This window comes from Gymnoscopelus microlampas (genome assembly GCF_963454915.1).
Source record: "Gymnoscopelus microlampas genome assembly, chromosome: 11".
Classification (NCBI taxonomy): Eukaryota; Metazoa; Chordata; class Actinopteri; order Myctophiformes; family Myctophidae; genus Gymnoscopelus; species Gymnoscopelus microlampas.
In genome coordinates, this window is record NC_139948.1 from 10,991,871 (window position 1) to 11,018,301 (window position 26,431).

General features: G+C 44.3%; 2 protein-coding genes across 2 annotated transcripts in view; one reads left to right on the forward strand and one right to left on the reverse strand.

Moving 5' to 3' along the window:
- Window positions 1–26,431, forward strand: part of LOC311054947 (uncharacterized protein) — a 431,139-nt gene that overhangs the window by 186,345 nt on the left and 218,363 nt on the right. The window lies entirely within an intron of this gene.
- Window positions 1–26,431, reverse strand: part of LOC311054576 (protein Wiz-like) — a 45,408-nt gene that overhangs the window by 8,975 nt on the left and 10,002 nt on the right. Inside the window, exons 8-21 of the mRNA XM_084070584.1 lie at window positions 25,247–25,510; window positions 23,450–23,647; window positions 22,349–22,578; window positions 22,129–22,285; window positions 16,901–17,062; window positions 14,864–15,080; window positions 13,947–14,290; window positions 11,957–12,412; window positions 11,350–11,548; window positions 9,854–10,203; window positions 8,206–8,554; window positions 7,459–7,685; window positions 5,633–5,844; window positions 1,116–1,425 (exon numbers count right to left, since the gene is read on the reverse strand). Coding sequence (XP_083926710.1) covers window positions 1,116–1,425; window positions 5,633–5,844; window positions 7,459–7,685; window positions 8,206–8,554; window positions 9,854–10,203; window positions 11,350–11,548; window positions 11,957–12,412; window positions 13,947–14,290; window positions 14,864–15,080; window positions 16,901–17,062; window positions 22,129–22,285; window positions 22,349–22,578; window positions 23,450–23,647; window positions 25,247–25,510 — 3,675 coding nt within the window. The remainder of the gene's footprint in view (window positions 1–1,115; window positions 1,426–5,632; window positions 5,845–7,458; window positions 7,686–8,205; window positions 8,555–9,853; window positions 10,204–11,349; window positions 11,549–11,956; window positions 12,413–13,946; window positions 14,291–14,863; window positions 15,081–16,900; window positions 17,063–22,128; window positions 22,286–22,348; window positions 22,579–23,449; window positions 23,648–25,246; window positions 25,511–26,431) is intronic.

Consider the following 26,431-nt stretch of genomic DNA (forward strand, 5'->3'; position numbering starts at 1 on the left):
CAGGGCAGATCATTTTTGGGGGTCTTAAGACCAAACTGAGAGGCAACGGCAGCCATGGCCTTCATGGCACCCGTTGAAATGCCCCGTTTCACACTGTCCATATTGGTATCTGACCTGTTATCTGTCTCTTCCTTTCTCCATCTCTTTTCACCTTTCTTGAAACTGCACTGACGGAACTTGTACAACAAAGAAATTGACCCAGTTTTTTTTTTTTACCAATGGAAACCGGTGATGTGACAATATAGCCGAGTTGGGTTTGAGTTGATGTACTCGCACATGCAAACTGCATGGGGTAGAAAGATTTAAAAAATGAAGTGAATATGCACAATGCTAAGTAGCTCAACGTAACGTCTCGGTCGGGTGGAAAAAAACTGTGACTTTTCAGGATTCAAATTCAAAAATAGCAAAAGTAGCAGATCGACAAGCTCGAAACGTCCATGGATGGCATGGACATGTAGATTTGTAAATAAAGCACTTTGTTTTGGAGCTCTACTGCAGAGTGAGAGTATGGCAGTGAGAAAGAGTGAACCGATGAGTAACTGACTGAATATCAACTCCAGCTGAAATGGCATTTCGCCAGCACAGTATCTAAAAGCTAAAACACACTGGCTGCACGTCAAAACATCAAGCCATTTATTGATTATTATACAACCTCCACACCGGTGGTGCTAGACGCGCGCCCACTGTTCCATTCTTCAATTTCCAGGCGTCACCGTGCGGTGAAGAATTCGATATTTTTTATGCTTTATGCTTCCAGGGTGTCCCGAGCAAAATGTGTTAATAATATAGCATCAAACTCAGTCTGACCACTTAAACCCTATTTTGTACTTTGGCTATTCAAAAATAGCCGATCTACACTCACTAACGCGTCGCAACCTGGCGTGTTGTGAGCTTGTAGAATCTTTCAGAAAGATTTTGAAATATCGTACACTAATCATCTTTTATGGGGGTCGCCGGCACAAAATCACAGATGGAGGTTCGCGGGCAAATACACATCAATTTGGGGGCCCAAAAAAAAATGCTTTGAGATCTGATCTAAAAAAGGTTAAAAAGACTGATCTTTCATTTCAGCTCGACCCGCAACGGGTAAGCGAACGCGTACAAACTTCGCTCACCTCGGGGCAGACGGACGTTGAGCTCGCTGCGTGCGACCTGCGCTTGGGGCGGGAGTGTGCTAGGGATCCTGCCGTGACCCGGCCTGGTGGCGGAGGAGGGAACCTGAAGGGTGCTACCGGCGCCCCCGCCGCCGCCGCCCGCCTCCGTCGCCTTGGAGGAGCCCTGGCTGGCGTCGTGGCCCAGCGGCCGCACCAAGCTCAGAGCCACGGCGGACCAGTGGCCCGAGGAAGAGGACGACGAAGGCTTGTGGGACGACAGGGAGAGGATGTGGTCGGGGTCCGACGTCGGGGACAGAGGAGAGCTGCTCTTCTGGAAGACAGGAAGGACAAAAATGCACAAATTCACACCAGCAGAGGTATTCCGTCGTTTTAACCCATTAAGACCGGGAAAGCATCTGTCATTTTCGATTCTAACCACTTTAACCATTATCTTATACTTTGGCTATTCAAAAATAACAGATATGCAAGCTCATAGCGTGGCACTCGGTGCCGTGCTATGAGCTTGTAAAAATTATTAAATCATGAAAATGTGTTCAAATCTTTGAATATATATATTTTTAAAGGGAACATTTGTAACTCAAATCTTTGCCTCTGGGGATTCTACAGATGTTTTCTAAATCCTAACAGTTTTTTGAAAACTCTTATGTTGCTATAATCAGTGGTTCTCAAACCTTTTCATGTCAAGGCCCTACTGTATCTTACTATCTGGATTCGAACCAAGATCTACCGCACGAGAACGCAAACATCTGCCGCTCATCCAAAGAGGGACCCCACCATGGCTAACTAAGGGAGATGTTAGGTTTCTGTTCTTCAGACAGGTCTACTCTACAATATAGAGCATGTGTATACTCTACACAGTATCTAGTGCTGGTAGTGATTTCTGATCACACTATATAACACTGGTTTTCGTCGCCGGACGCCTTTATGCTGCGTTCACAGTCACACTGGCAGCTACAAAAGATACGAAGCGACGCGGCTTTATCTGTGGCCGAGCCGCTGTTGATCAACGTGCTGACGTCATCACGCATGCGTCCGACGAGCGAGGAAAATGTCATGGAACACAGAACTGGCTGAACGGATTGAATTAGTTTCCCCCAAATTACAAGCAGGAATTGGAAAGTGTTAACCCATTCAATCCGGGAACGCGTCTGTCATTTCAAGATTTCTTGGGCTATTCAAAAATAGCAGATCTACAAGCTCATAGCGCAGCACCGAGTGCAGCGCTATTTTTTTTTTATCGTGAAAATGTGTGCAAATCTTTGAATATATATATTTTTAAGCAAACATTTGTAAAAAAAAACATTTTCAAGGGACCCCCAGAAGGAAAGATTTGAGTTAAAAAAAAAATTGCTTTTAAAAAAAATAGCAGATCTACAAGCTCATAGCGTGGCCCGATTGAATGGGCTAAACAACACTACACTCGTTTTGTAGCTTTGAAGCCAGCTCAACTAGGATTGAGTGTCTGCTGAATGACTGCAACGTAATGATCGTAGCTTTGTAGATTTTGTAGCAGCTACAAACATCGGACGTCGCTTTGTACTGTATCTTCATGTCGCTGGCTTCCATTGAAAATGACCCATAACTGTGTAGAAATGAAGCAAATGGACCCTTACGAGTCCAATTGGCTCCATTTGTATACTCCGAGTTAAATAAGCACAGAGGATTTTACAGTGTAGATCAGGGTTCCAGTAGTTTAGCTCTGTGATTCTCCATCTTTTTAATTCCCCAGTTTGATATGCATTAGGCCACACACCCCCCATTTAAAACAGGATTTAATTTTGTTTTGTTTTTATCTCTGAGGTCCCCAATCTGCACTGTAAAATCCTCAGTGTTCATTTAACACTTACAGACCTGTAAAGGTCCGTTTGGGGCCCCTTGGTGGTCCCCACACCCTAGGTTGAGAACCGGTGCAGTGTATAACACAGTTCCAGTGCATGCAGGCCCGTATAATCAATTCCACATTACAGCCGGATTTGAGTTGACTTCAGCAGAATAGGAACACATTCACAATAAGATGACAAGGACATCTTAAAGGTAATGCATTCTGTATGTGTGTCACATCACGGCGGAGGGAGTCGGGGTGACAGTGACGCAAATGCACCAGAAACTAAACCAGCGGGGAATGGAGAAAAGAGAGAGAGGGAGAGAGAGAGAAACTGTATATTTGCCTCCATCAACGGCGCGCCATAATTTATCTGAAGATGAAACATAAGCTGCCAGGCACCCTGGTTACTATGGCAACTATCAAGTCAATAGCCAACTAGTTCTGGCATCTGTCCCCGCAGCGATATTGCATCGCTGTCGGGGGAAGAAAGCTCGTACCTCCATATTTCACATGTTTATGTTTTTGGGGTAAATGGATGCCCTGTTGTTTCGTTGCGCCACAGTGTCACACAGGAGTAGCGAGAACAGCCGACCTACGCGCTCTCAAAGCGGCGAATCGCGACGCGTTGAGAGCTTGTAGATCGGCTATTTTTACTAGTATTTTTGAAGTGGAAGAGAGATTGGGCATGTGTGTCTGTGGGTTCAGGATTCAAAAATAGCAAAAGTAGTGAAAACAGCAAAAATATCTCAAAACGTTTCGAGCTTGTGGATCTGCTATTTTTAATGCTTTTGTGTGATTCTGTAGGATGATCAAGTACAAAATGATCAAAACAAAATCATACAATATGGAGATAAGAGGTTTCTGCCTGACAGCAACGAAATATTGAACCAATGAAAAGTAATTAACAATAATAGGATCTATTCGAACACAGCCCCCCCCCTCCCCCAATTCCTGAAAAGTAACAGTTTTGGACATAAGAGCTTTCCGCTCCGACAGACGATATTTGCAGGGTGTTAAGATGCAAGGCTTTACAGTAGAGCTGGAGGCTTGTTAGACAACACAAGACTACAAAATGTCTGTCGAGGCGCCAGCAGAGGCGTTTCATGCCGCCTGGCGCGCGCACCGAGACGTGCTCGGAGCTGACACCGCCGTTAAGTTCGACGTGGGCGAGGAAAAAGTAACATAGTCCACAATGTGACGAGTCAAGGTTTGCGCTGTACTGTGTAGAAGCTGCTGCCAGGTCTTGTGGGCGTAAAACGCTACGTTAATGGGTGTTTAGATCTTCTGTAATACGGGGATTCTAAAGCTTTTTTTAATTCATTTCAAGGACCCTCCCAGTTTGATATGCACTAGGCTTCAGACCCCGATTTCATAGGACTTTTATCTCTGGGACAGCAATTTACACTGTAAAATACACAGTCCATTTGGTTCCATTTGTACACTCTTTGAGTTACAGACCTGTTACAATTTGGTTCCTAATTATCAATCAGCGACTCAAACAGTCTCCTTTGTGTCTCCTACTGGAACCACTGCTGGTCATCAAATTATTGGCTTAGGAATGCGACAAAAACTAAAAAGTCTCCATGGGGTGAGAAAATGATATAAAATAAGTTCCATCAGGACAACTCATAAATGGATAAAGACAACTCATGAAGGATAAGATATATTTATTGAATATAAAATGAGCTATATATATTTATTATGGTTTGGCGGTGAATTGGATCTGCTTTTGGGTACTCTGATAAAGCGCATCTCCCAACCATAGGGACTCCGAATCCCCCGTACGTAAACAGCAGATCCAAAACAACAGGTGGTAGCATGGGGTGGTGGAGGGTGAGCAGCAATTTTAGCAACAGCAATGAACAGCAGCGCAGCAGCAACAACAACAGTCTGTGTGCAGAAAAAGCAAGCAAAATGAGAAGTGCAAACTTCCAGCTTAAATAGAGCGGTCTTAGAATGAAATGAGTGTGAGTGAATGAGAACGTGGAGCTGACGTGGTCCAATGGTCGGCCGCCAACACAACTGCACTGAGGTCCCTGGCAGAACTTGCTCTGCGCATGTCTGTGACAGGTGCTCATTTATTTGTTGGGTGACTACTCCTTTAACTCCATGGTTCTCAAAGTGGGGTCCGGGGACCCCCAGGGGTACTTGAGGGGGTTCCAGGGGGTACCCAGCTAAATGATGGACAGGAAAATGGACCCTTATGGGTCTGTAACTCTGAGAGTGTACAAATGGAACCAAATGGACCCGTTAGGGTCCATTTGGTTCCATTTGTACACTCTCAGAGTTAAATTAACATTGATTTTACAATATGAATTGGGGTCCCAGAGGTATAAATGCCATTATGGGGGTCCGTAGCTTAATGCATGTCAAACTGGGGGTCCTTGAAATTAAAATGGATTAGAATCACTGCTAGAGCCGTACAAAATCTTCTCTTATGGGGGTCCCTGGCATATCTTTTGAAACGGGGGTCCGCGGGCTAATAAGTGTCAATTTGGGGGTCCTTGACATGAAAAAGTTTGAGAACCACTGCTTTAACTCATAAACTCGTAAATAAACTCATAAACCACTTTCCGCTGAATGTTAGAATATGGACACTATAGGGTCCAAGTGGTTAAAGACGGCTAGCCTCTTACACAGCCCCCGCTGTAAAAAAAAAATGCAGCGTTTTGGGATGGGGGTCCCTCCTCACCTTCTTGGGGGTGGAGCGGTTCCCCTGCATGTAGCTGCGGTGCATCTCCACCACCTTCTGCGGCCTGCTCCGCATCCAGGCGCTCAGCGTCTCGATGGGCGAGCCGTTGACGCACCACTCCGTCACGCCGAACTGCCGCAGGTGGGCCCGCGCGTGGCTGGCCAGGGCCTTGCGGTTCTCGAAATAGAAGCCGCACAACTCGCAGCTGGCGTCTGGAGAAGAGAACGGAGGGACAGGTGAGAGGTGATCGAGAGAGTTTTTTTTTTGTTGTTTGTTTACGCCACAAGCATGTAGAAGAATTTCATGTGTTCATTCAGCATACGCATGCATGTCCCTTAGTGAGTGTTTTTTTAAACCCATTGAGACCTGAAGCCGATTCTACATGTCTCCTAAATCTCAACAGTTTTCTAAAAAAAACGTATGTTTCTATACCAGTGGTGCTCAATCTTTTTCATGTCAAGGACCCCCAAAATGATATGTATTTGTATTTGTATTTTCAAAAATAGCAGATCTACAAGCTCATAGCGCGGCACTCGGTGCCGCGCTATGAGCTTGTATATCTGCTATTTTTGAATAGCCCAAAGTGTAAAAAAATAATGCTTTTTAGCTCAAATCTAAAAATGACACAGTTCCAGGTCTCAATGGGTAAAACCACTAAACTCTATTACTTTGTTGTACAACAATAGTAAAAAAAAAAATGCTTATCTGTTATGTTCAGTTATTTTCCTCTTTTCCTTTTCCATATTATGCAAAGAACCGAGCCATTGAGATAGAAAGAGTTGCGTCAATGACGGGCCAAAACACTACAGATCACTACAGGTTCATGTATTGTATGCCCTTCATCGACACCCATATGAGGATGCAATGTTTGGAACTATACAGTAGTGTTTGCAACTACAGTATTGGTCGCCCCAATGGCAAGTGTTACTGCTGCATTATTCTTGCTCTGCGCATGTCTGTACCAAGCGCGACGCTCACAAGTTTTTCTTGCCCTGAACTGGGAACCAAAGTGGGCGTGTCACTATTCCAAAGGTTGGAAGATGCAGATGCGATATAAACAATGGCAAAAGCAAGTGAAAAATCATCATTAAAAAAAAGAAAAGGAAAGAGAAACTGTAACTGCCATTGACAACTTAATTTCCCACAAGAAAGGTTAATTCATTGAGACAAAAATAAAAACAACAAATTAAGGATGCAACTAAAAAATAAGAAATATAATTACATTAATAACTAGAAAATGTGCACAGGTCTCCGCCAGTACTGTTCCTGATTAATCCTTCTTACCTATTTATATTACATATTGTCACGTGTCACTTGACCAATGTTAGCTTGGCCGAGACGGACACACACACGGAGGGTAAAACTCTCCTGGCGGAGACAAAAAAATCACACCCCATTCATATTTAGAAACAACAGCGGTCATCACAGTGATGTAAGCTCACTTCAAAAAATATAAATGATTTTTTGAAGTGCGTGGTGCTATTTATAGGTTTTTATTTCATCATGCGTCTCGCTAGCCAATCAAAGCATTGGTGACAACATATTGTCACATGTCACGTGAAGCTTGACCAATGTTAGCTTGGCTGAGACGGACACACACACGGACGGACGGAGACGAAAACATACTCTCCACCATACTAGCGGAGACAAAAACTATTTTCCATCACATATGTTGCATACAGTATTTCACCTAGCACTGAGTTGAGCGGCTATGTGCACATGCGCGCAGGTGCGCGTGCACGTGACGTCATTACAATAGAGCTCCTCTAGCTCAAAAATCTTAATCCACAGCACGCCCCTGCCGAGACGGTGTCCCGCCGTCTTACCCTGATGCCCGGTTCCGTGCTTATCGGGGGAAGACTTCCTCTTGAAGGAGAAGTCGTGCGGCAGAGGGGAGAAGGTCTTGATGTGATGGGATGGTGACTGGGCGGTCTCCGCGGGATGACCGTCCTCCGACAGAGGCCTCTTCCCCAGCTGTGACACCCTGAAGAACTTCCCCGAGGTCGGGTTGGCAGACGGCCCCGACAGTCCCCCCAGGCCCTGCTTGTGGAGCCTAGACCAAGGGTGACCATGTTATTTACAAAAGCCCAAACCGGGACTCGTAAACCGCTCAAATCCAATTTAATCCATTTAGACCTCAGGCCGATTCTATATATGTCATCTAAATCCTAAAAGACCTATGTTGCTATATCAGTGGTGCTCAAACTTTTTCATGTCAAGGACCCTAAAAATGATATGTATTTGGCCGCGGACCCCCATCTCAAAATATGTTGTTCCAGGGACCCCCAGAGGCAAAAGATTTGAGTTACAAATGTTCGCTTGAAGATTTGCATACATTTTCAAGATTTAAAAAAAAATAGCAGATCTACAAGCTCATAGATGAGCTTGTATATCTGATATTTTTGATTAGCCAAAGAAATCTAAAATGACACAGATAAGATGAGTTTCCGGTCTTAATGGGTTAAAAAAAATGGCAAAACTAACCAATCTATATGTGAGCTTGTAGATCTGCTTTTTTTGGACAATTTATCTATGGACAATCCCAGCCAGACCAGGACGTCTCGCCACTGTACCTGGAACCCGAGTGCAGGAGACTCAAGGGGGATTTGCGGTACTTGGCCAACTGGTAGCTCGAAGCCCGCTGGCCTTCCAGACTCTCCCAAGCGGGGATGCCGACCCCCTGGCCGGACTCCTTCTTCACTCTCTGGTCAGACGGAGAGGAGGTGCCTCCTCCTCTGCCTTCTCGCTTGTGCATGATCTCCCTCAGGGTGTCGATGGGCGAGCCGTTGACCGACCACTCCGTGATGCCCATCTGCCGCAGGTGGGAGCGGGCGTGGCTGGACAGGCCTTTGCGGTTCTCGAAGTACTCCCCGCAGAACTCGCAGCGGATGTCCCGCGTCGGCTCGGCCTCGTGGGTCATGGCTGGGACCGCCGGACCGCGGGGGCGAGAAGAGAGGAAATGGAAGAGCACGTAAACAAGTTTGTTTCTGTGAATCAAACTTGATGACAAAACACTCGAGTGGATGACAGCATGGCAGCAACTATCGATTATTCCCTTAGCGATTATTCTATTGATACATTTTTTGATGAATTGAATAATTAAGACGGTCGTTTTTTTATATTCTAGAAAACAAATTTAAGTTGAAGATTAATTATCACTCAAATAATTGCGATTAACGATTTTATTGTGTTTCTGTCGTTGAAAATGAATGGAACATTATGAATAAAAATTACATTTCTGTTTGGCTTTTAGCTTTCGGAAACAAAAGTTGCACAGGGCAGATATGACAAATAACACTATTTAATTACTTTATACTTAAAAATAAACATTAATAGTGGAAATAACCGATCTTGCGACACATTTTGAGCTTATAGATCTGCTATTTCCACTATTTCTGTCATTTTTTGAAATTATGACATATTTTAACATGGAATTGATTATGACGATTATGCAAAAATAATTGCGATTATATAAAATAATTGTGATTAGACGATTATGTAATAATTGTGACAGGCCTATTGATTAGTCACTTAAGCCCTACTTTGTCCTACAATGGTGTCACACAAGAATACGGGCAATAGCGTATCAACAAGCTCACTGCATGTCACAAGATTTTGAAAACTTTTGAAAAGAAAAAAAGGAATTACATTTCAGACTTTCCCCACCAAAATAAAAAAACGTAATAATCGATTAAATCAATTAGTTGGATTAACTGTTGCAGCCCTAGATCAGCGGTTTTCAAAGTGCGGTCTGGGGCTAAATGATTGATACTTTGGAACCAAATGGACCTAGCCTCGCTTAGCCAGACTATATCACTGCGTGGATATGAGTCTGGTGCTTCCATGAGGATTTTTTTTCCCCCAAGGGGCGGGATCAAAACAATGGCCCTCGACGCAATTGGTTAGACCTACAACCAACTACCAATCACAGTCTCCCATATTCGAATACTGGGCCCTGATTGGTCGCCCACGTCTTCTGGAGCAGGAAATGGATTCTCTATGGAGCGGTGCCAGACCCAAATCGCAGAGTGCATTTTTTTTTTGCACTCGCAGATTCGTCTGGACCCCCCTTTTGGGTCTATAACTCCGAGAGCATACGAATGGAACCAGGGTCCGTTTGGTTCCATTCGTACACTCTCTGAGTCATGGGGGGTCCGAGGGCTAATGCACATCAAACCGGGGGTCCTTGAAATGAAAAAAAGATGGGCGGCCTGAACGTACCCAGGTTGAGGGGGAAGACGCTGTCCTGGCCGCTCCAGCTGCAGTTGAGAGGCACAGAGGCCCGCCCTCCCCCGGACCCCCCCGGTGACATGGTGACCTCCAGCTGCACGGGCTCCGGCTTCATCTTGACGACCAGACCCCCGGAGGGGGACGAGGAGGACCCCGGCTTGCTGGCGCTGGCGGTGGGATGCGGCGGCGGACTGGAGGGCCGGGCGAAGCCAAACGGAAGACGACCCAGGAGCGCGGCGGGGGAAGGGGAGGAGGAGGAGGAGAGGGGGGGAGGGGAGCGGGCGGACGACGCAGCAGCCGCCGCCGCCGACGACGGAGGGGGCGGCGTCTTGTGCCTCGAGCTGTAAGGATCGGGACATCGCTGCGTTTAGTTGAGACGATTAACCGTCATACAAATAGCTGTTAAAGGCATGTTTCACTTTAAAAAGTATTTGGGGTCATTTTAACATCTACTCAGGCTTTTGTGAGCGCCCCAGACAGTTTTTAAGTTGCTTGATTCAGCATTTAGATACTTGATATTCATTTTATCGGACACGCCCCCTTCCTGTACAAACCCATTGTAATTTTAAACTCCATTTTCACCATGTTAGATTCATCGAAAATACCCGGTGATTTTTTTCATTTTCTCCAAAGATTCTAAATAAAAAATGAAAAGAGTTATTGAAAAAACACAGCCTCCTCACACATTAGAAGGACGATATCAGTCAACAGAACCAAGGACAGGTGTTTTCAATGAATCTAAAATGGTTAAAATGGAGAAATAACAATGTGTTTGTATAGGAAGGGGGCGTGTCTGATCAAATGAATATTATCAAATATCGAAATACTGAATCAAGCAACTTAAAATCAAGCAACTTAAAAACTGTCAACTTAAAAAATGCCTGAGTAAACGTTAAAATGAACTCAAACTAAAAGTTTGAAAGTGAAATATCCCTTTAATGATTGAATTTTTGGCATTAAATATTGGGACTTATAAATGAATATCGCATTTCTGTTTGTCTTTTAGGCTTTGTGAATAAAAATTGCACTGGGCAGCTATGACAAATAACGTATACTTATGAATAACAATATACAAAGAAATGACTGACGATGACCGTTACCAATAATCAAAATAAATAATGTACTTATAGCCAAAACAGACAATATGTTTAATAATGTTATACTTTAAAACAAAATTGTACCACTTACAGTAAACCTTCTGTTTTTAGAGAAAGAGACAATTGTACTTGGATCGATCTTTGCCATCTATACCAAATCTCATTGCCAAAAACAGCCGATCTTAGAAGCTGGTAGATCGGCTGTTTTGGGCGACTGTTCCACCCAGAATAGGCATGTTGGGGTACAAGTGTGGAAATAGTCGATCTACAAGCTCACCGCTATTTTCCAACTAAAGTTATATACAGTAGATGAATGGAAGCAATTCTGACGATTAAGCAACTATAATTGCAATGATCTCAAATAACTGCTATGTAGTATGCCAGGCCTACTTGTGGGGTTTGAGCGGCAGGGCGCAGGGCAGGCCCCGCCTGGTGATGACCTCCCTCAGGGTGTCGATGGGCGAGCCGTTGACCGACCACTCCGTGATGCCCATCTGACGCAGGTGGGAGCGGGCGTGGCTGGACAGGCCTTTGCGGTTCTCAAAGTACTCCCCGCAGAACTCGCAGCCGATCTCTTTAGGAGGCTCACCTGAGCGGAGGACACAAATTGGAAGTAAATGCGCGCAACCTTTTTTTTAGCGCACATGATCACTTAGCCAGGGGTCCTTGGGGGGGTTTCAGGGAGTCTGATAGTTAGGAACCAAATGGACCTTTACAGGTCAGAGAGAATCACAGCCCTACAAAGCCTGAACGTAAAAATGGAACCCAATGGGTCAATACTTGATTCCCCATTTTTTTTCCTTCTACACAAATCACTTCTCTGAAAATAGCCGATCTTTAAGCTCACAAAGCTAACAAACCTCTAGGTGTGAGCATGTAGATCGGCAATTTTCGCGCATTATGACATGCCCAAAGTAGGGACGCAAGGGTTCATATGGCTGATGATTTAAGATCACGCAAAACGGGCACGTTCAGCGTCGTCTGGCGTATCACTCACTGTGTGGAAGCGCCATGAGCTCGCCGCTGCTCAGGCGGAAGACCTGCATGGCGGAGGACTTGGGCCGCTTGGTGGGCGGGTGGCCGAGCAAAGACGAGGCGGACGAAGAGGTGGCTTTGGATGGCGAGCCGCCCCTCGCCGTGGCGATCTTATAGAGGAGAGGCGAGGAGGCGGACGCTAAGAGGGACGACGGCCGCTTCGGGGAGGCCAGCGCGGTGGCGAGGCCCTGTGTCTCGGCGGCGGGACCGTCGGCCTGCAGCGTGTTGACGTTGTGCTTGAAGTCGTCCGTGTGGATGAGCTGGTTGAGGAGGTCTATGGGGGAGCCCTTGGATTCGGAGTACTCCACCCCGAAGTGGCGCAGGTGGGCCCTCGCGTGGCTGGACAGGCCCTTGCGCGTCTCAAACCAGGCGCCGCACAGCTGACAGATGATGTCCTTGTTGGGGTCCACCTCCAACGCTGTGGGGAAGAAACAAATCTAGTTAACGCAATAGAACCCTTAACTAACCTTTTCTGGATCAGCGTCCAAATCTACAAAAGCCTTCACAGCCCACCCGTCTGACCATTTCCAACCTGGTTGGAAATTGCTGAGTTATAAAATCCTAAAGTAGTTATAGAATCCTAAAGTAGTAATTGCATCACGCACCCTGGACCGCCAGGCAGCATGCATGCCATTAACACTTTAAGACCGGGAACGCATCTGTGTCATTTTTAAACTTCTTTGGCTATTCAAAAATAGCAGATATACAGTACAAGCCCATGCACTTGTAGATCTGCTATTTTTTTTTAATCTTGAAGATTTGTGCAAATCTTTGAATAAATACATATTTTAGTTAAAAGAACATTTTTAACTCAAGCCTTTGCTTCTGGGGCGGGGGGTGGTCCGTGGAACAAAACATTTTACAAATGTTGGCTTTAAAATATATTATATTCAAAGATTTGCACAAATCTTCCACGATAACATTTTCTTTTGCAGATCTACAAGCTAGCGTGGCACTTAGTGCCGCACTATAAGCTTGTATATCTGATATTTTTGAAAAGGGCTAGGAAATCTAACATGACAGAGATGCGTTCTCGGATTAAATGGGTTATGGCTCAGTCCTTGCACAAGCTGACCCGGGGTTCGAATCCGACCCGAGACCGTTTGCTGAATGTCCTTCCCCATCTCTCTCTCCTGCCAATTGCTGTCTCTCTCCACTGTAACTATCAAATAAAGGCTTGAAAATGCCCCCAAAGTATCGTTCAAAAATATAGAATCATGAACTATTTATAGAATCATAAACTACAGTAATAATTTAATCATAAACTAGTTATAGAATCATAAACTATCATAATCTAGTTTTAGTTAGCAAAATAGTTCCTTTTACAGAAGGTTCAGACTAGGGTCTGGGTCTTGCCTGTACTATTTAACCTTATTTCTATCTTTTTATCTTATCCTATTTGTTCTTGTTATTTTCTTTAAAATCCAGTTTTTATCATGTGTATGTTGTAATTTACAGCTGTTGCTGCACAGTCTTGTGGAACATGCCACACCAACATTGCACTGCTTGAATCCTAAACTAGATGTATCATAAATGAGTTATGAAGTGGGAGTTCAAGGGGGTCCCCACCTAAACTGTTGATACTTAGGAACCAAATTGACCAATACAGGTCTGTTCTCTGAGAGTTATGGGGGTAAGTAGCCTAGTCATGCACACCTTGACATTTAAAGGTTTGAGAACCACTGATTTATAGACTCATAATCTATTGTAGTAATAGAATCATAAACCACAAAGTGACCGAATGTTTTAAAACATATATATAGTGAAAATAGGAGATCTACAAGCTCACAACTTGAGCTTGTGGATCGGCTATTGGCACTATTTCTGTATGCACAAAGTTTCCACGAAAAAAAAAAAAATTCTGCTATTTTTGAATAGCCAAAGTATTCAAGAATAGCCCTGTATTAAAGCAAGAGTTTCAACTTGAGCTCGGGAGGAGAAGTTCCACTTACTGAGGTTGAGCGGGGCGTCGGACTCCTGCGGCGCCCAGAACGGCTTGGTGCTGGCGATGGAGGTTAAGCTCTTAATGCCGCCGGCCTTGTGGTCCGAGGAGGAGCGCGCGGGCAGCAGAGAGGATATGGGGGCTTTCCTCACCACGGGGGACGGGGAGCCGGGGCGCAGCGGGGCCGAGGGGGGCCGGGGGGACACGCCGCCGGGGGACGGGCAAGGCGTGGGGGTGGAGGAAGAGGAAGACGCGCTCTTCACAGCCTTGGCCAGGACGGACAGAGGGATGGGCTTCTCGTCGAAGTCCGCGTCCCGCGGTTCGGCCTCCTCATTCTTGTGCATGGTGGTAGGGCTGTCGGGAAATGTTTAGCCGGCGATTAATTGTGTTTTTTTGGCATTGAACGCTTTAATAAAAATACAAATATTATAAATATATAAAGACATTATTGACATTTAAAAATTGTATACATGTAAAAAAAAAATAGCAGACGCGTTGTAAGCTTGTAGATCAGCTATTTCTTATATATTTGAAAATGGGTGAACATTTTTCAATGATTACGGTATGTCAAATGATCGCGATTAGACGATTATGTAGTAATTGTGACAGGCCTAGATATGACCAGTACCCATAATTTAAATGAATAATGCACTATGGCCAAAATAGACCATATTTGATAATATCATACGTTCAACATTTAAAAAATACTTGGATATAGCTGATCTACAAGCTCACAAAGCGTTGCATTGTGACGCCTTGTGAGGTTGTAGATCTGTTATTTCCGCTATTTTTGCAAACTACATGAGTTAATCCAACAGATTATTTCTTACAGCTGAAATGATTCTAACGATCACGCAAAAAAATAATTGTGATTATCTCAAAATAATTGCAATCGAGCGATTATGTAATAATTGTGCCAGGCCCTACTTCTTGGCAGACGAAGGCCGGGGTGGTGCGAGCGGCGGGGTGAAGTGGCCGTCCATGCCGCGCTCCTTGGCGATCTGATAGAGGAGGTCGATGGGCGCCCCGCTGCTCTCCGACACGCTGATGCCAAGCTGGCGCAGGTGGGAGCGGGCGTGGCTGGACAGGCCCCTCCTGGTCTCGAATTTGGCGCCGCACACCGCGCACTTCAACAGGTCAGGGACTGTTGGCGGAGGGAAGCGCAGAGCAGCGGCGTGAAGAGAGAGAAGCAAGGCAATGGTGGAGCTTAAAGGTCATTTATACATGTCAACTTAAACTGCCGTTTGTGTCATGAGCACATCCACACAATAGAACAGTTAGGCGAGAATAAAGCAGCTTAATTTCTTTCCGAAACAAGGTTGGTTTTTCACCGCAAATAAAGTCATCAACCTGTATGAATGAGGCATCGGCAAATTAATATGTTGATATTCGCCGACGCATTTTCGGATGATTTAGTTGCCGCGATCCCGGTGTGTAAGGACTTTTAGCTGCACGCCAGTGTCGCGCAATGAAAATAGCCGATCTACAAGATCTTCAGATCGTCTATTTTCGGTGCCAAGTACAATCCACTTTCCCTCCTGACATGGTCAAGGCAGATTGTCCATGTCCACCCTGGAGCCTGGGTCTGCCTAGCTTTTCTTGTCTATGAATTGAATACCAAGGCCCTCATTGGAAACAAGTCCGCAAGGACTTTTATGAACGGACCTGTTAGACAAAGTATTTTAAATGTAAATGTGTTGTTTTACATTCTTTTGCCTAATAAAATATTCAATCAATCAATCAATCTTCCGTTGTCACCGTCGCAAAAATAGCTTGCTCAGGGTGGGATAATGGGGGCCCGCTCATAATTCCGACCTCCCTTTATTCTGACATCCCAATAGTCTGACAAACGTTAGGTTAGTGTGAGGTTGGGGTCAGTTATAATGGAGCCAGTTAGTCAAACGGGATGTCGGAATAATGACGTGGCACCGGACAATGTCGGGTCTCTGCTCTTTACTGTATGTAAAGTGCCTTGAGACAACTTGTTGTGATTTGGCACTATAATAAAATTTAATTGAGATGAATTGAATAACTCAGGCTTAACGTTACATTCAGCACATTTCGCAAATCTTTCAAATGAACTCTTTTGTTTTTCTATGGACGGTTCACTTATCGCCAGCTACTGTATGTTAGCTTGTTGCAAAGAAAGCAACCGGTTTGCATAACAAACAGGAACAGGTGCCTGAGTTCCCTCAGCTCAACCTCGGTGCATCTGTCTACCCTGAAACCAAACAATGGCAGCATTTTGCAGTGGGCCACCTCGCTCACCTCTGGTGTCTACACACACCGTCACCCAGCTTGCGGTAACACGAGCACACGGCTCCCGAGGTCTTCCCTATTAGCGCCTCAATACGTCCGTCTGCCCCTGAGAACGTCCCTAGGGGACCCCTCTGGCGTTCGCCGTCCGGCAACGCTGATCCGAGGTCAGTTGTGCCACTGCTTTACTCAACGCGACAGATCAGTGCTGGACCGTGGCAGAAAGCAATCCACCGTCAGTCCCACCTCCATCCCAAAAGGCTGAAGTGCACTCACCTTCGGCTGCATCGATCAATTATTTTCTTGATATATTGATATTGATTACTTTTTCGATTAATCGAACAATCAAGGAGTGCGGTACACACACACACACACACACACACACACACACACACACACACACACACACACACACACACACACACATATATCAATTACTCAATTAACCACTTAAGCATTAACTTATACTTTGTCACACAAGGGTGTCATGCAAAAAAGAGAAAATAACAGACCTACAAGCGATGCTATGCATTGGGAGCTTGTAGATCTGCTATTTTCAGTATTTATTTTTTTCTACTTTCTTTTCACTTTTAGCCTAGATGATGACAAAATAGGGCTTGATTATCAATGGATTATTGTATTAAAATGATAACAAATCAAACCTATCAGTTGGATTAACTGTTGCACTCCTGAACTGCCCTCACTCACCCTTGGTGTCTGCATCATCCTCGTCCCTGGGAGAGGGGTGGTCCGGGTCCTGGCTGAACGGACCCTTTGTCCCTGCACTGGAGCTCAGACCGTCCACAGATGGAATCCTCTCCTCCACCACCTCCTCCTCCTCCTCCTCTTCTACACCCTCCTCCTGGGCTTCTGGTTCACACACAATCCCCCCCACCCCCCAAAAAAGTGTAAAATTGCCAAAGAAGCCACTTGCAAACTTCTGTTGTGGTACTAATTCTACTTACATCAGCTAATCACCTGTGATGCCTGCACTGGTAAGAATGAAGGTATATTCGTTTAAACTGCAGACTGCAAACAAATCCCTTTTGAATTTATTATTCATATTTTCCAGTGACCTATAAGTAGGCTATACATAATGAATATGTGGGTTGAATGTCAATCTAATAGCCAAACAGTGCATGGTGAGCTGATGGGTAGTAGCCTAGTCATAATAATAATAATAATAACAGGAGCGCATATTCACAACGTTCGAGTATAATAGAGAAATGACCATGAAATAAATTCAAGCAGCCCTAAAGACACCACCATCCTGTGTATATATATATATAAAGCAAAACATGGCTCTGGCAAACACGGCAGTCTTGGGGCGCGAGCGACGTCTGCATTCCTGGGACAAAAGTGCCATTTTCTGCGACAAATCGGTAAATCAAAAGAGACGTGCAGACAGACAATGCTTTTTGTCTGGTGGGAGGGCGTCTCTGCGCTTGTCACTTCATCTCCTGACTGTATAAAGAGCAGCACCGGGTCTGACACACTGGGGCGCAGCGCGGCGCTAGTATTAAGTAAAACATCACTTATTACATAGGTATACTATAGGCTACGATCTTCAATGTTTCTTTACGAAACAAAACTAAGTTGTTAAAATGCTATGTTGAGTTGGCATCCATTGTGCAGAGATCTAAAGCCCGTGTATAAAGATTTGAGCAGCTAGAATAGTCCGAACACTTCGCAAGTAAAAAAGTGACACTTGGATTTTTTTTAAGCCCACTTTTTTTTCCTCCAGAATCCGGATTAAAGTTCTAATGATGATCCGCTTTATAGATCACTTTCGCTGGAGACACGGCGGCACGGGCCGATCTGGATGATGTGATCAATTCATCATTATAGCAACACGCACAAATCTACATGCACTTGAAAGCACAGCGCGTCCTCTATCAACAATCAAAGGAAAGTAAAATGGCGAGGATTGGGGGGAACAGTAGGTAATTTTAGAGATCCTGCAGCGTTGAGAAAGAGTAGGACGTCATTCCAGACGCGCACCGTGCACAATCACAGAATATAGAATATGTGGACAAACACAAAACAAATATTTCCAAACATCATCACATTTTCTTTCCTGTCGCGCATGCGAAATGTGTAGCTCTGGTCCATAGCGTTAGAAGTTCTCCTTAACGCTATGTTACTTTTCTGCCATTGCCCACATAACGCCGGTAGTACAGCCTCTCGTCTCTAGTAAAAAATAAGAAAAACACTTTCGCTACTCACCAAAACAAAGACGGGTTTAAGGTGTTGAAAGCCTACTTTCCTTGGTGGGACCACTCTGAGCCCCCCACCTCACGTCTAAAATACACTTTTTGGCCAGAAAAGAAAATATTTCACCGGATGGGAAGACAAATTAGCTGCTCCACTGCGCCCCCTACACATTTAGTCAATGGGATTTTTCTATTGACAAGATCTGTAGGGGGCGCAGTGGAGCAGCTAAAACATGTTTCCATCCGGTGAAATATTTTCTTTTCTGGTCAAAAAGTGTATTTTAGACGTGAGGTGGAGGGCTCCGAGTGTTCCCACTAAGGAGAGTAGGCTTTCAACATCTCAAAACCTTCTTTGTTTAGGCGAGTAGCGAAAGTGTATTTTTGTTTTGTTTTTACTACAGACGAGGCTGCGCTACCGGGGGTGTGCGGACATACCGGGGGCAACGGTTGAAAAGTAACACAGCGTTAAGGAGAACTCCTAACGCTATGGACCAGAGCTACGAAATGTGCAAAAAAACTGGCGACACACACATACACACACACACACACACACACACACACACACACACACACACACACACACACACACACACACACACACACACACACACACACACACACACACACACACACACACAATGACAACCACCCGGCTATATAATAATGACGCTTTTTAAACATGCATGATCTTGGGGCGCGATCACAACCTTTCTTCCTTTTGAAAACGGTGTCATAATAGTTTCTGATGGCTGTTGTGTCTGGGCTACAATGATGTGACAGACGGCAGGAGACGCGCACCAGACAGTGTGCAACAATGTGTGTGTATGTGCGAGTGATCCGAGGCGAGGGGGGGCACCATGCACTCACCGGTCAGCAACCGCAGTGCATCGGGCTCCCCAGGCTAGCTGCTGCTACAGAAGCCAGACAGTTTTTTCCAACGCTATTGTTTGGGTCTGCGGGGAGGAGGTGGAAGCATAGCAGCCATTTTGCCCCCATATGCACCGCTAAAGCTATAAGGCGTGACCAATCGAGTGGGAGGCGGAGGTTTAGTGGAAGAGAGAGAGAGAGAGAGAGGAGACATGCACTCCTGTGTGCCACATTAACCCATGTGGGCACATCAGACAGGAGGGCGGGGGTTCTCTCTCTCTCTCACACTCACACACACACACACACACACACACACACACACACACACACACACACACACACATGCTGATTCTAAAAAGGACCACCACCACGCTCCAGTGGTGTTTTTTTTTGGTACTTTAATAAGTAAAAGTATCACTACTGCAACTCAGAAATACTCTTGTTACAAGTAAAAGTCCATAATTCAAAATTGACTTGAGTAAAAGTACAAAAGTATTGGTATCAAGAGCGTACTTAAAGTACCTAAAGTAGAAAGTACTCATTATGCAGAATGTCCCATTTCACAGGTTTTCACATGTATGAAAATATTTTGAAAATAGCAGATCTACAAGCTTCACGATGCATCGCATCGTGATGCATTGTGAGCTTGTAGATCTGCTATTTTTAAATGGTCGAAATGTTTATAGGGTTGAAGTGGGTAATGCATGTTTTGTAATAATAATCAAAATCTACTAAGTAACTATAATTGTAGAGGAGTAAAAAGTATATTATTTGCCTCTGAGATGTAGTCGAGTAGAAGTAAAAGTATTGAAAATTGGAAATACTCAAGTAAAGTAAAAAATACCTCAAAACTGTACTTAAGTACAGTACTTGAGTACACATACTTAGTTACTTTCCACCACTAGCCACCACCACCACACTCCGAAGCCACTGCCTGCCACTGTACAAATCGCATCTATAACACTCTTGAGAGTGTGCAAATCATGTAACCAAATGGACCCGTATTAAGTGTCCATTATAAGGTTAGGCTACATTTTCACACTCTCAGATTTACTGACCCCAGACCTGTAAAGGCTCCATTTGGTTACACTTGCACACTCTCATTGTAAGGGTCCATTTGGTTCCTATCAATCATTTAGCCGTGGACCCCCTGGGCATCGAGGGGGTGTGGCCGTGGCGGAGGGGATATCGCATAGCTTATTCTACAAAGGACCACACACTGATACACCACACGCACGCACGCACGCACACACAGCACAGCACAGCACAGCACAGCACAGCACAGTAATATTTATACAGGACAGTATGCCAGTGTTTTAATGTAGAATGCACCTAATGTAAATCCATCCGCAGTTTCCGCACGCACCTGCAGAAATGACAAATAATAGCCAAACCCAAATCTCTCCTATGAAGCATGCCACTACTATGCTAGTAGTCACACAATCGCTCTCTGAGCCACATGACAAGTTAACCGCACATAGTGAAATAACCAGCCATTCCTATTTCCCACAACGCGTAAAGTGACAACCTTTCCAGACACATTCCATAAACGTGGAACAATACAATACGGCTATCGCGTTTGATGTTACAGCAAACATTTGAAACATTTATCATGTTTATGTCCTAACCCGAAAATTGCATGCATTGCACTTATGAGCTTCAGGCGGTACTACCTGTCAACCAGTAGGTGTCCTACCCGACACCAGGGTCTACATTTCTCAATGGAAGAGTATAGGCCCTAGGGGAGCACCTCCAGCCACTGCAGATGTGCTAGTTATATTGTGGTTCTCAAACTGGGATCCGGGAACCCTGGGGTTCCAGGGGATCCCCAGAAAAATATGATAATATAGCATCAAAATCAGTTTAACCACTTTAACCCTATTTTATACTTTGGCTATTCCAAAATAGCCGATCTACAAGAACAATGTGAAACATTTTCAATCATTTAGAAATAATTGAACAAATCTTCTCCTCTGGGGGTCCCTGGAACTAAATCTCCTCAGATAGGGGTCCGCAGCCTAATCATCATTTTTGGGGGTCCTTGACATGAAAAAGGTTAACAACCACAGCTCTACCATACAGATTTGTCATTCAAATAAGTTCCGGATAGCAGCTTTAATAACCATTAAGGATCCGAAACGAGTACACCAGAGGGTGTCGGATGTTTTGCCGATAAAGCCAGAGAGGATGCTGAGGTTGGAACTGCCAAAGCTGGAGGCCTAGAGCAGTGGTTCTCAACCAGTGGTCCGGGGACCACCTGGTCCTTGGGAAGGGGAGGGGGGGGGGGGGGGCAAATCCCCAGCAAAATCAGTTAACATAGCGTCACAATCGTTTTAACCGCTTAGCTTTGGCTATTCAATTTTTTTTGTGTCAGCTGATGCTCGTTTACGCTCGTTAATGTGACATGCGTCAAAGCAGTTATGCCAGTCTGCACTCTCAAATAGGCCTAAATCTAATAGATAGCTATGAGCTTGTAGATCTGCTATTTTTTGAAAAATCTTGAAAATGTCTGCATATCTTTGAATATATATATATTTTTTTTTAAAGCGAACATTTTTAATTCAAATCTTTGCTTCGGGGGGTCCCTGGCACAAAACATTTTCAGATGGGAGTCCGCGGCCAAATGTATATCAATTTACGGGTCATTTGGCATGAAAAAGGTTGAAAACCACTGGCCTAGAGGAAGACCAAAGAGGAGATTTATGGATGTAGTGAAAGAGGACATGAAGTTATTTGGTGTGAGAGAAGAGGAGGCATGAGGACAGGGTGAGATGGAGGGAGGCAGACGATTCGCTGTGGAGACCCCCTGAAGGGAACGGCCCAAAAGGCAAAAGAAGAAGAAGAACAGGCGCTCACCTCGAGGCCCTTCAGCGTGGTTTTCACTCCTCCACGGTCGAGGGGATGCAGAGACCGCGGCGCTCCGCGCCCGCCGGCTCCGCTCTCCTCCTCGCTTCCCATCCGCTCTCTCCTTCTTGTCCTGCTCTGTTCCCGTCTCCTCCTCCCCCTCCTCTTCCCCCTCCTCCTCCTCCTCTTCCTCCTCCTCGCCCTCCCCCTCCTCCTCCTCCCCCCGGAGGGCCCGGTGGGAGCCGGGGCTCCGCGGGGGGGACGTGGGGATCACCAGGTCAGGCCGGCTGGAGAACAACTCCCTCAGGATGTGGATGGGCGAGATGGTCACCTCCCAGTTGGTGATGCCAAAGTCGCGGAGGTGGGCCCTGGCGTGGCTGGAGAGGCCGGCCCGCGTGTCGAAGCCGGCGCTGCAGAACTCGCAGCGCATCACGCTGAACGTGTCCGGGTCGAAGTTGGCGACTGAGGAGAGGGATGACATTTTTAAAAATGACTCGTACAGCTTTACAGTCATGATGTGGTTAATGGGGGTACCTCCCATTTCTACTAAGGGAAACAGACACATTTTTTTTCTTCATATTGACGCTATCGGGCGGAAATCTGAAAAAAGCTGTGTTCCAATCGATCCTATGTAGTTATCATTTAGTCACAAGTTCTCGTTAATACTTTTCATTGATTCAATATTTCTAAAACTCACAGACACACTTAAAGGTAGGGTAAGTGATATTTTTTGTTAACCTTTTTTGTTAAAAAGGTTAAAGTACTATATTCTGATAGTAATCATTGCTACAGAGCGTTTGTTCGGTCAGAGGGGTCTCTCCAGCTCTTTAGTAAACAGAATATAGTACATTTTCAGGTAGGTGACAACATTTAGGCCAATCAGAAGAGAGCACTGAAAATGCATTTTCTGTTTAATAAAGAGCTGGAGAGACATGGGAGACTCCTTTAACTGAACAAACACTCTATAGCAATGAGTACTATCAGAATATAGAGCTATTTAACACTTATCTTAACAAAAGTAAATCACTTATCCTACCTTTAACCACTTTCAACCCGCATGGCGTCCCTATTTTGTCTGTACATTTCAAAAAATGTTCAAAAGTAGTGAAACTAGCAGATCAAAAGCTCACAGTGCTATGCACGACACTGTGATGTCAAATATGAAATATATGGAGATACAAGGTTTCTGCCACGACAGTGATGCTATTATGTACCACTCGCATTCATCCAGTTATCCTGTGATTATTATGGCACAATGAAACCTATTCCTAGTCTTATATCCCGAGGAGACGCGCTGTACACGATTAACGAAATAATTTGATGATTTGCTGACCTTTCTTCTTCTTCTTCTGATACGAGAACTTCTTCTCGATGGCGTTGACCTCCTCGGGGGAAATGAAGTGACGCACGTTGTAGCTGACGCCCACTCTGTTCAGGTGGCCCCTCACGTGATTGGCCAGCCCGATGCCGTTGTGGAAGCGGTCGGGGCAGTAAGGGCATTTCCTCTCCACGCTCTTCATGGAGCCGGTCTCTAGGGGTTGTCAGTCACCAATCACCATCATTTTAGTTGACGATTGGTTGAATAATTGCGATTGCGGTTGAATCCATTTAGACCTGCGGCCGTTTCTAAAAATGTTTTCTAAATCCTTTTTTTTTTTACATGAAAAAAATATATATATAAAAAAAAAAATATATAAAAAAATATAAATATTAAAAATATCAAAAAACAAAAATATCTCAAAATATGTTGTTCCAAAAAGATTTTAGTTAATGTTTCACTTTAAAAATATCTATATATTCAAAGATTTTCACAAATGCTCATGAGCTTGTATATCTGCTATTTTTGAAAAGCCGAAAGAAATATTAAAATGCCACACAGCTGCGTTCATCTAAATGGATTAATTGTGTTTTGGCATTGAACAGAATATATAAATAAAAATGATATTCATGTTTGCCTTTTAGTCTTTGCAAACAAGAATTGCACGGGACATATAAGACAAATATAACTCAAAGAAATGACTGACAATAATCAAAATAAATAATGTGCTATGGCCTAAACAGGCCGCATACTGTATTTAATATATTTTTTTTTTTTTAAACGTTCACTATCACTATATCATTCACTATCTTTCAACAGATGAATTTATACAGACTCTGACCATTATGCAAAATAATTGCGATGATCTCAAACAAGGTTCTAGTTCGGATGCCTCCTGGGGCGTCTCCCTAGGGAGGTCCCTGGGCCCACATCCTACTGGGAGGAGGCCCCAGGGCAGACCAAGGACCAGATGGGGGGGGTTATATCTCCATGCTAGGGCTTTCACGACTAGAGATATTTACTGGTCGACTAATTTGACCCAGTGGAAGAAGACTTTAAAAAATAATAAAATATATATATATATTATTATATATATTCTTTTTTTTGCCATTGTTTTAATGCCATTACTATTATTATTATTATCCTCCTGCCTTTATTTTCATGCCGTTTTAAGGGAAGCGCTTCTGGCACAGCAGCACAGCAGCGTCTCCAAGGATCCTCAAAAGGGGGTTATTGCCCAATAATAGGCTATTATTGGGCATACTTTTGACGCCCTTTTGATAAAGAATAAAGGCAGGAGGATAATAATAATAGTAATGGGCCAAAAAAAAGTAGTGGTCATACTAGTCGACTAGTCGACTAGTCGACTAGTTGGTGAAAGCCCTATTCCACGCTGGCATTAGAACGCCTGGGGATGAAGTGGCTAACGTTGCCCGGGGAAGAGAAGTCTGGACTTCTCTGCTGAAACTGCTACCTCCACGATCCGACTCCGTATAAGCGGATGAAGATGGATAGATGGATATCGGCTCTGTCGGGTGGAACCCTCATATCTCCAAAACTGTGACTTTTCAGGATTCAATTTTATTTTTGAAAACTGCGAAAGTAGCACTGCTTTGCGCCCACGTTTCGAGCTTACCGGTCTTCTACTTTTGATACTTTTGTGTGACACTGTAGTATGATCAAGTACGACATTCATTACAAAAAGAAAACACGAAAAGTAAGAATATGGAGATAAGAGGTTTCTGCCAGACAGCAACGATTATGTCAAATAATTGCGATCAGGCGATTATGTAATAACTGACAGGCCCTTACCGCTCTCCTGGTCAAAATCGTCCTCGTCTTCGTCCAGGATGCCCTCCTCCGCCAGGAAACGGCGCAGTCGCTCGTCGTCGATGTCGTCGTCGTCGCCGTCATTGTCGTCATTGTCGTTTTCGGCCGAGGCGGCCAGGACTCGGCTACTTCTCCGCAGGATGTAAACCTTTGCGTCTTCTGACTCGGCCTCTGAGTCTTCCTCCTCCTTCACTTTCTTCTCCTCGGGAGATGATGTGCCGCTCTGCTGTGCTAGAGAAGAGCCGTCTACACACAGTGGTGGAAAAAGTAATCACATTTCTTACTTAAGTACTTACTTAAGCTGAGTAAAAGTACAAAAGTGTTGGTATCAAAATGTACTTAAAGTACCAAAAGTAGGGTTGTCCGATATTGGCTTTTTTACCGATAACCGATATACCGATATTGTCCAACTCTTAATTACCGATACCGATATCAACCGATACCGATATATGCGGGGATTATTGTGATTAGGGTAAGCTCAAATGTCATATCACACACACCATATACAGTAAGAACTCCTGTAACTTATTTATAAAGCAAAAAAAATATATATTTTTTTTTTTCAAAAACCGATACCGATATTTTCCCGATATCAATTTTTATGCTAATATCGGCCGATAATATCGGACATCCCTAACCAAAAGTAAAAGTACTAAAATGTTTGAAAATAGCAGATCTACAAGCTCACAACGCGTCGCGATGCGACGCATTGTGAGCTTGTAGATCGGCTATTTTCAAATAGCACAGGTATAAATTAGGGCTGAAGTGGTTAATGTATGTATTATAATATCATCATTTATATCTGCAAAGTAACTAGTAACTAAAGTTTTCAAATAATTGTAGTGGAGTAAAAGTACAATATTTGCCTCTGAGATGTAGTGGAGTAGAAGTAAAAGTACTGAAAATTTAAAATACTTCAGTAAAGTGACCTCAAAATTGTACTTAAGTACAGTACTTGAGTACATGTACTTAGTTACTTTACACCACTGTCTACACAAGACTATCTATCTATGTTATATTGTCAGGGAACTACAATTCAGCTTTACAATGCATGAAGCTACACTGTCAAATGCAAAGTGTTCATTTAACACTACAACTTAAAAATGGATACTCAGGGGTCCATTTTTACACTTTCCGAGTTTGTAAAAATCTTCAGACTTCACCTTG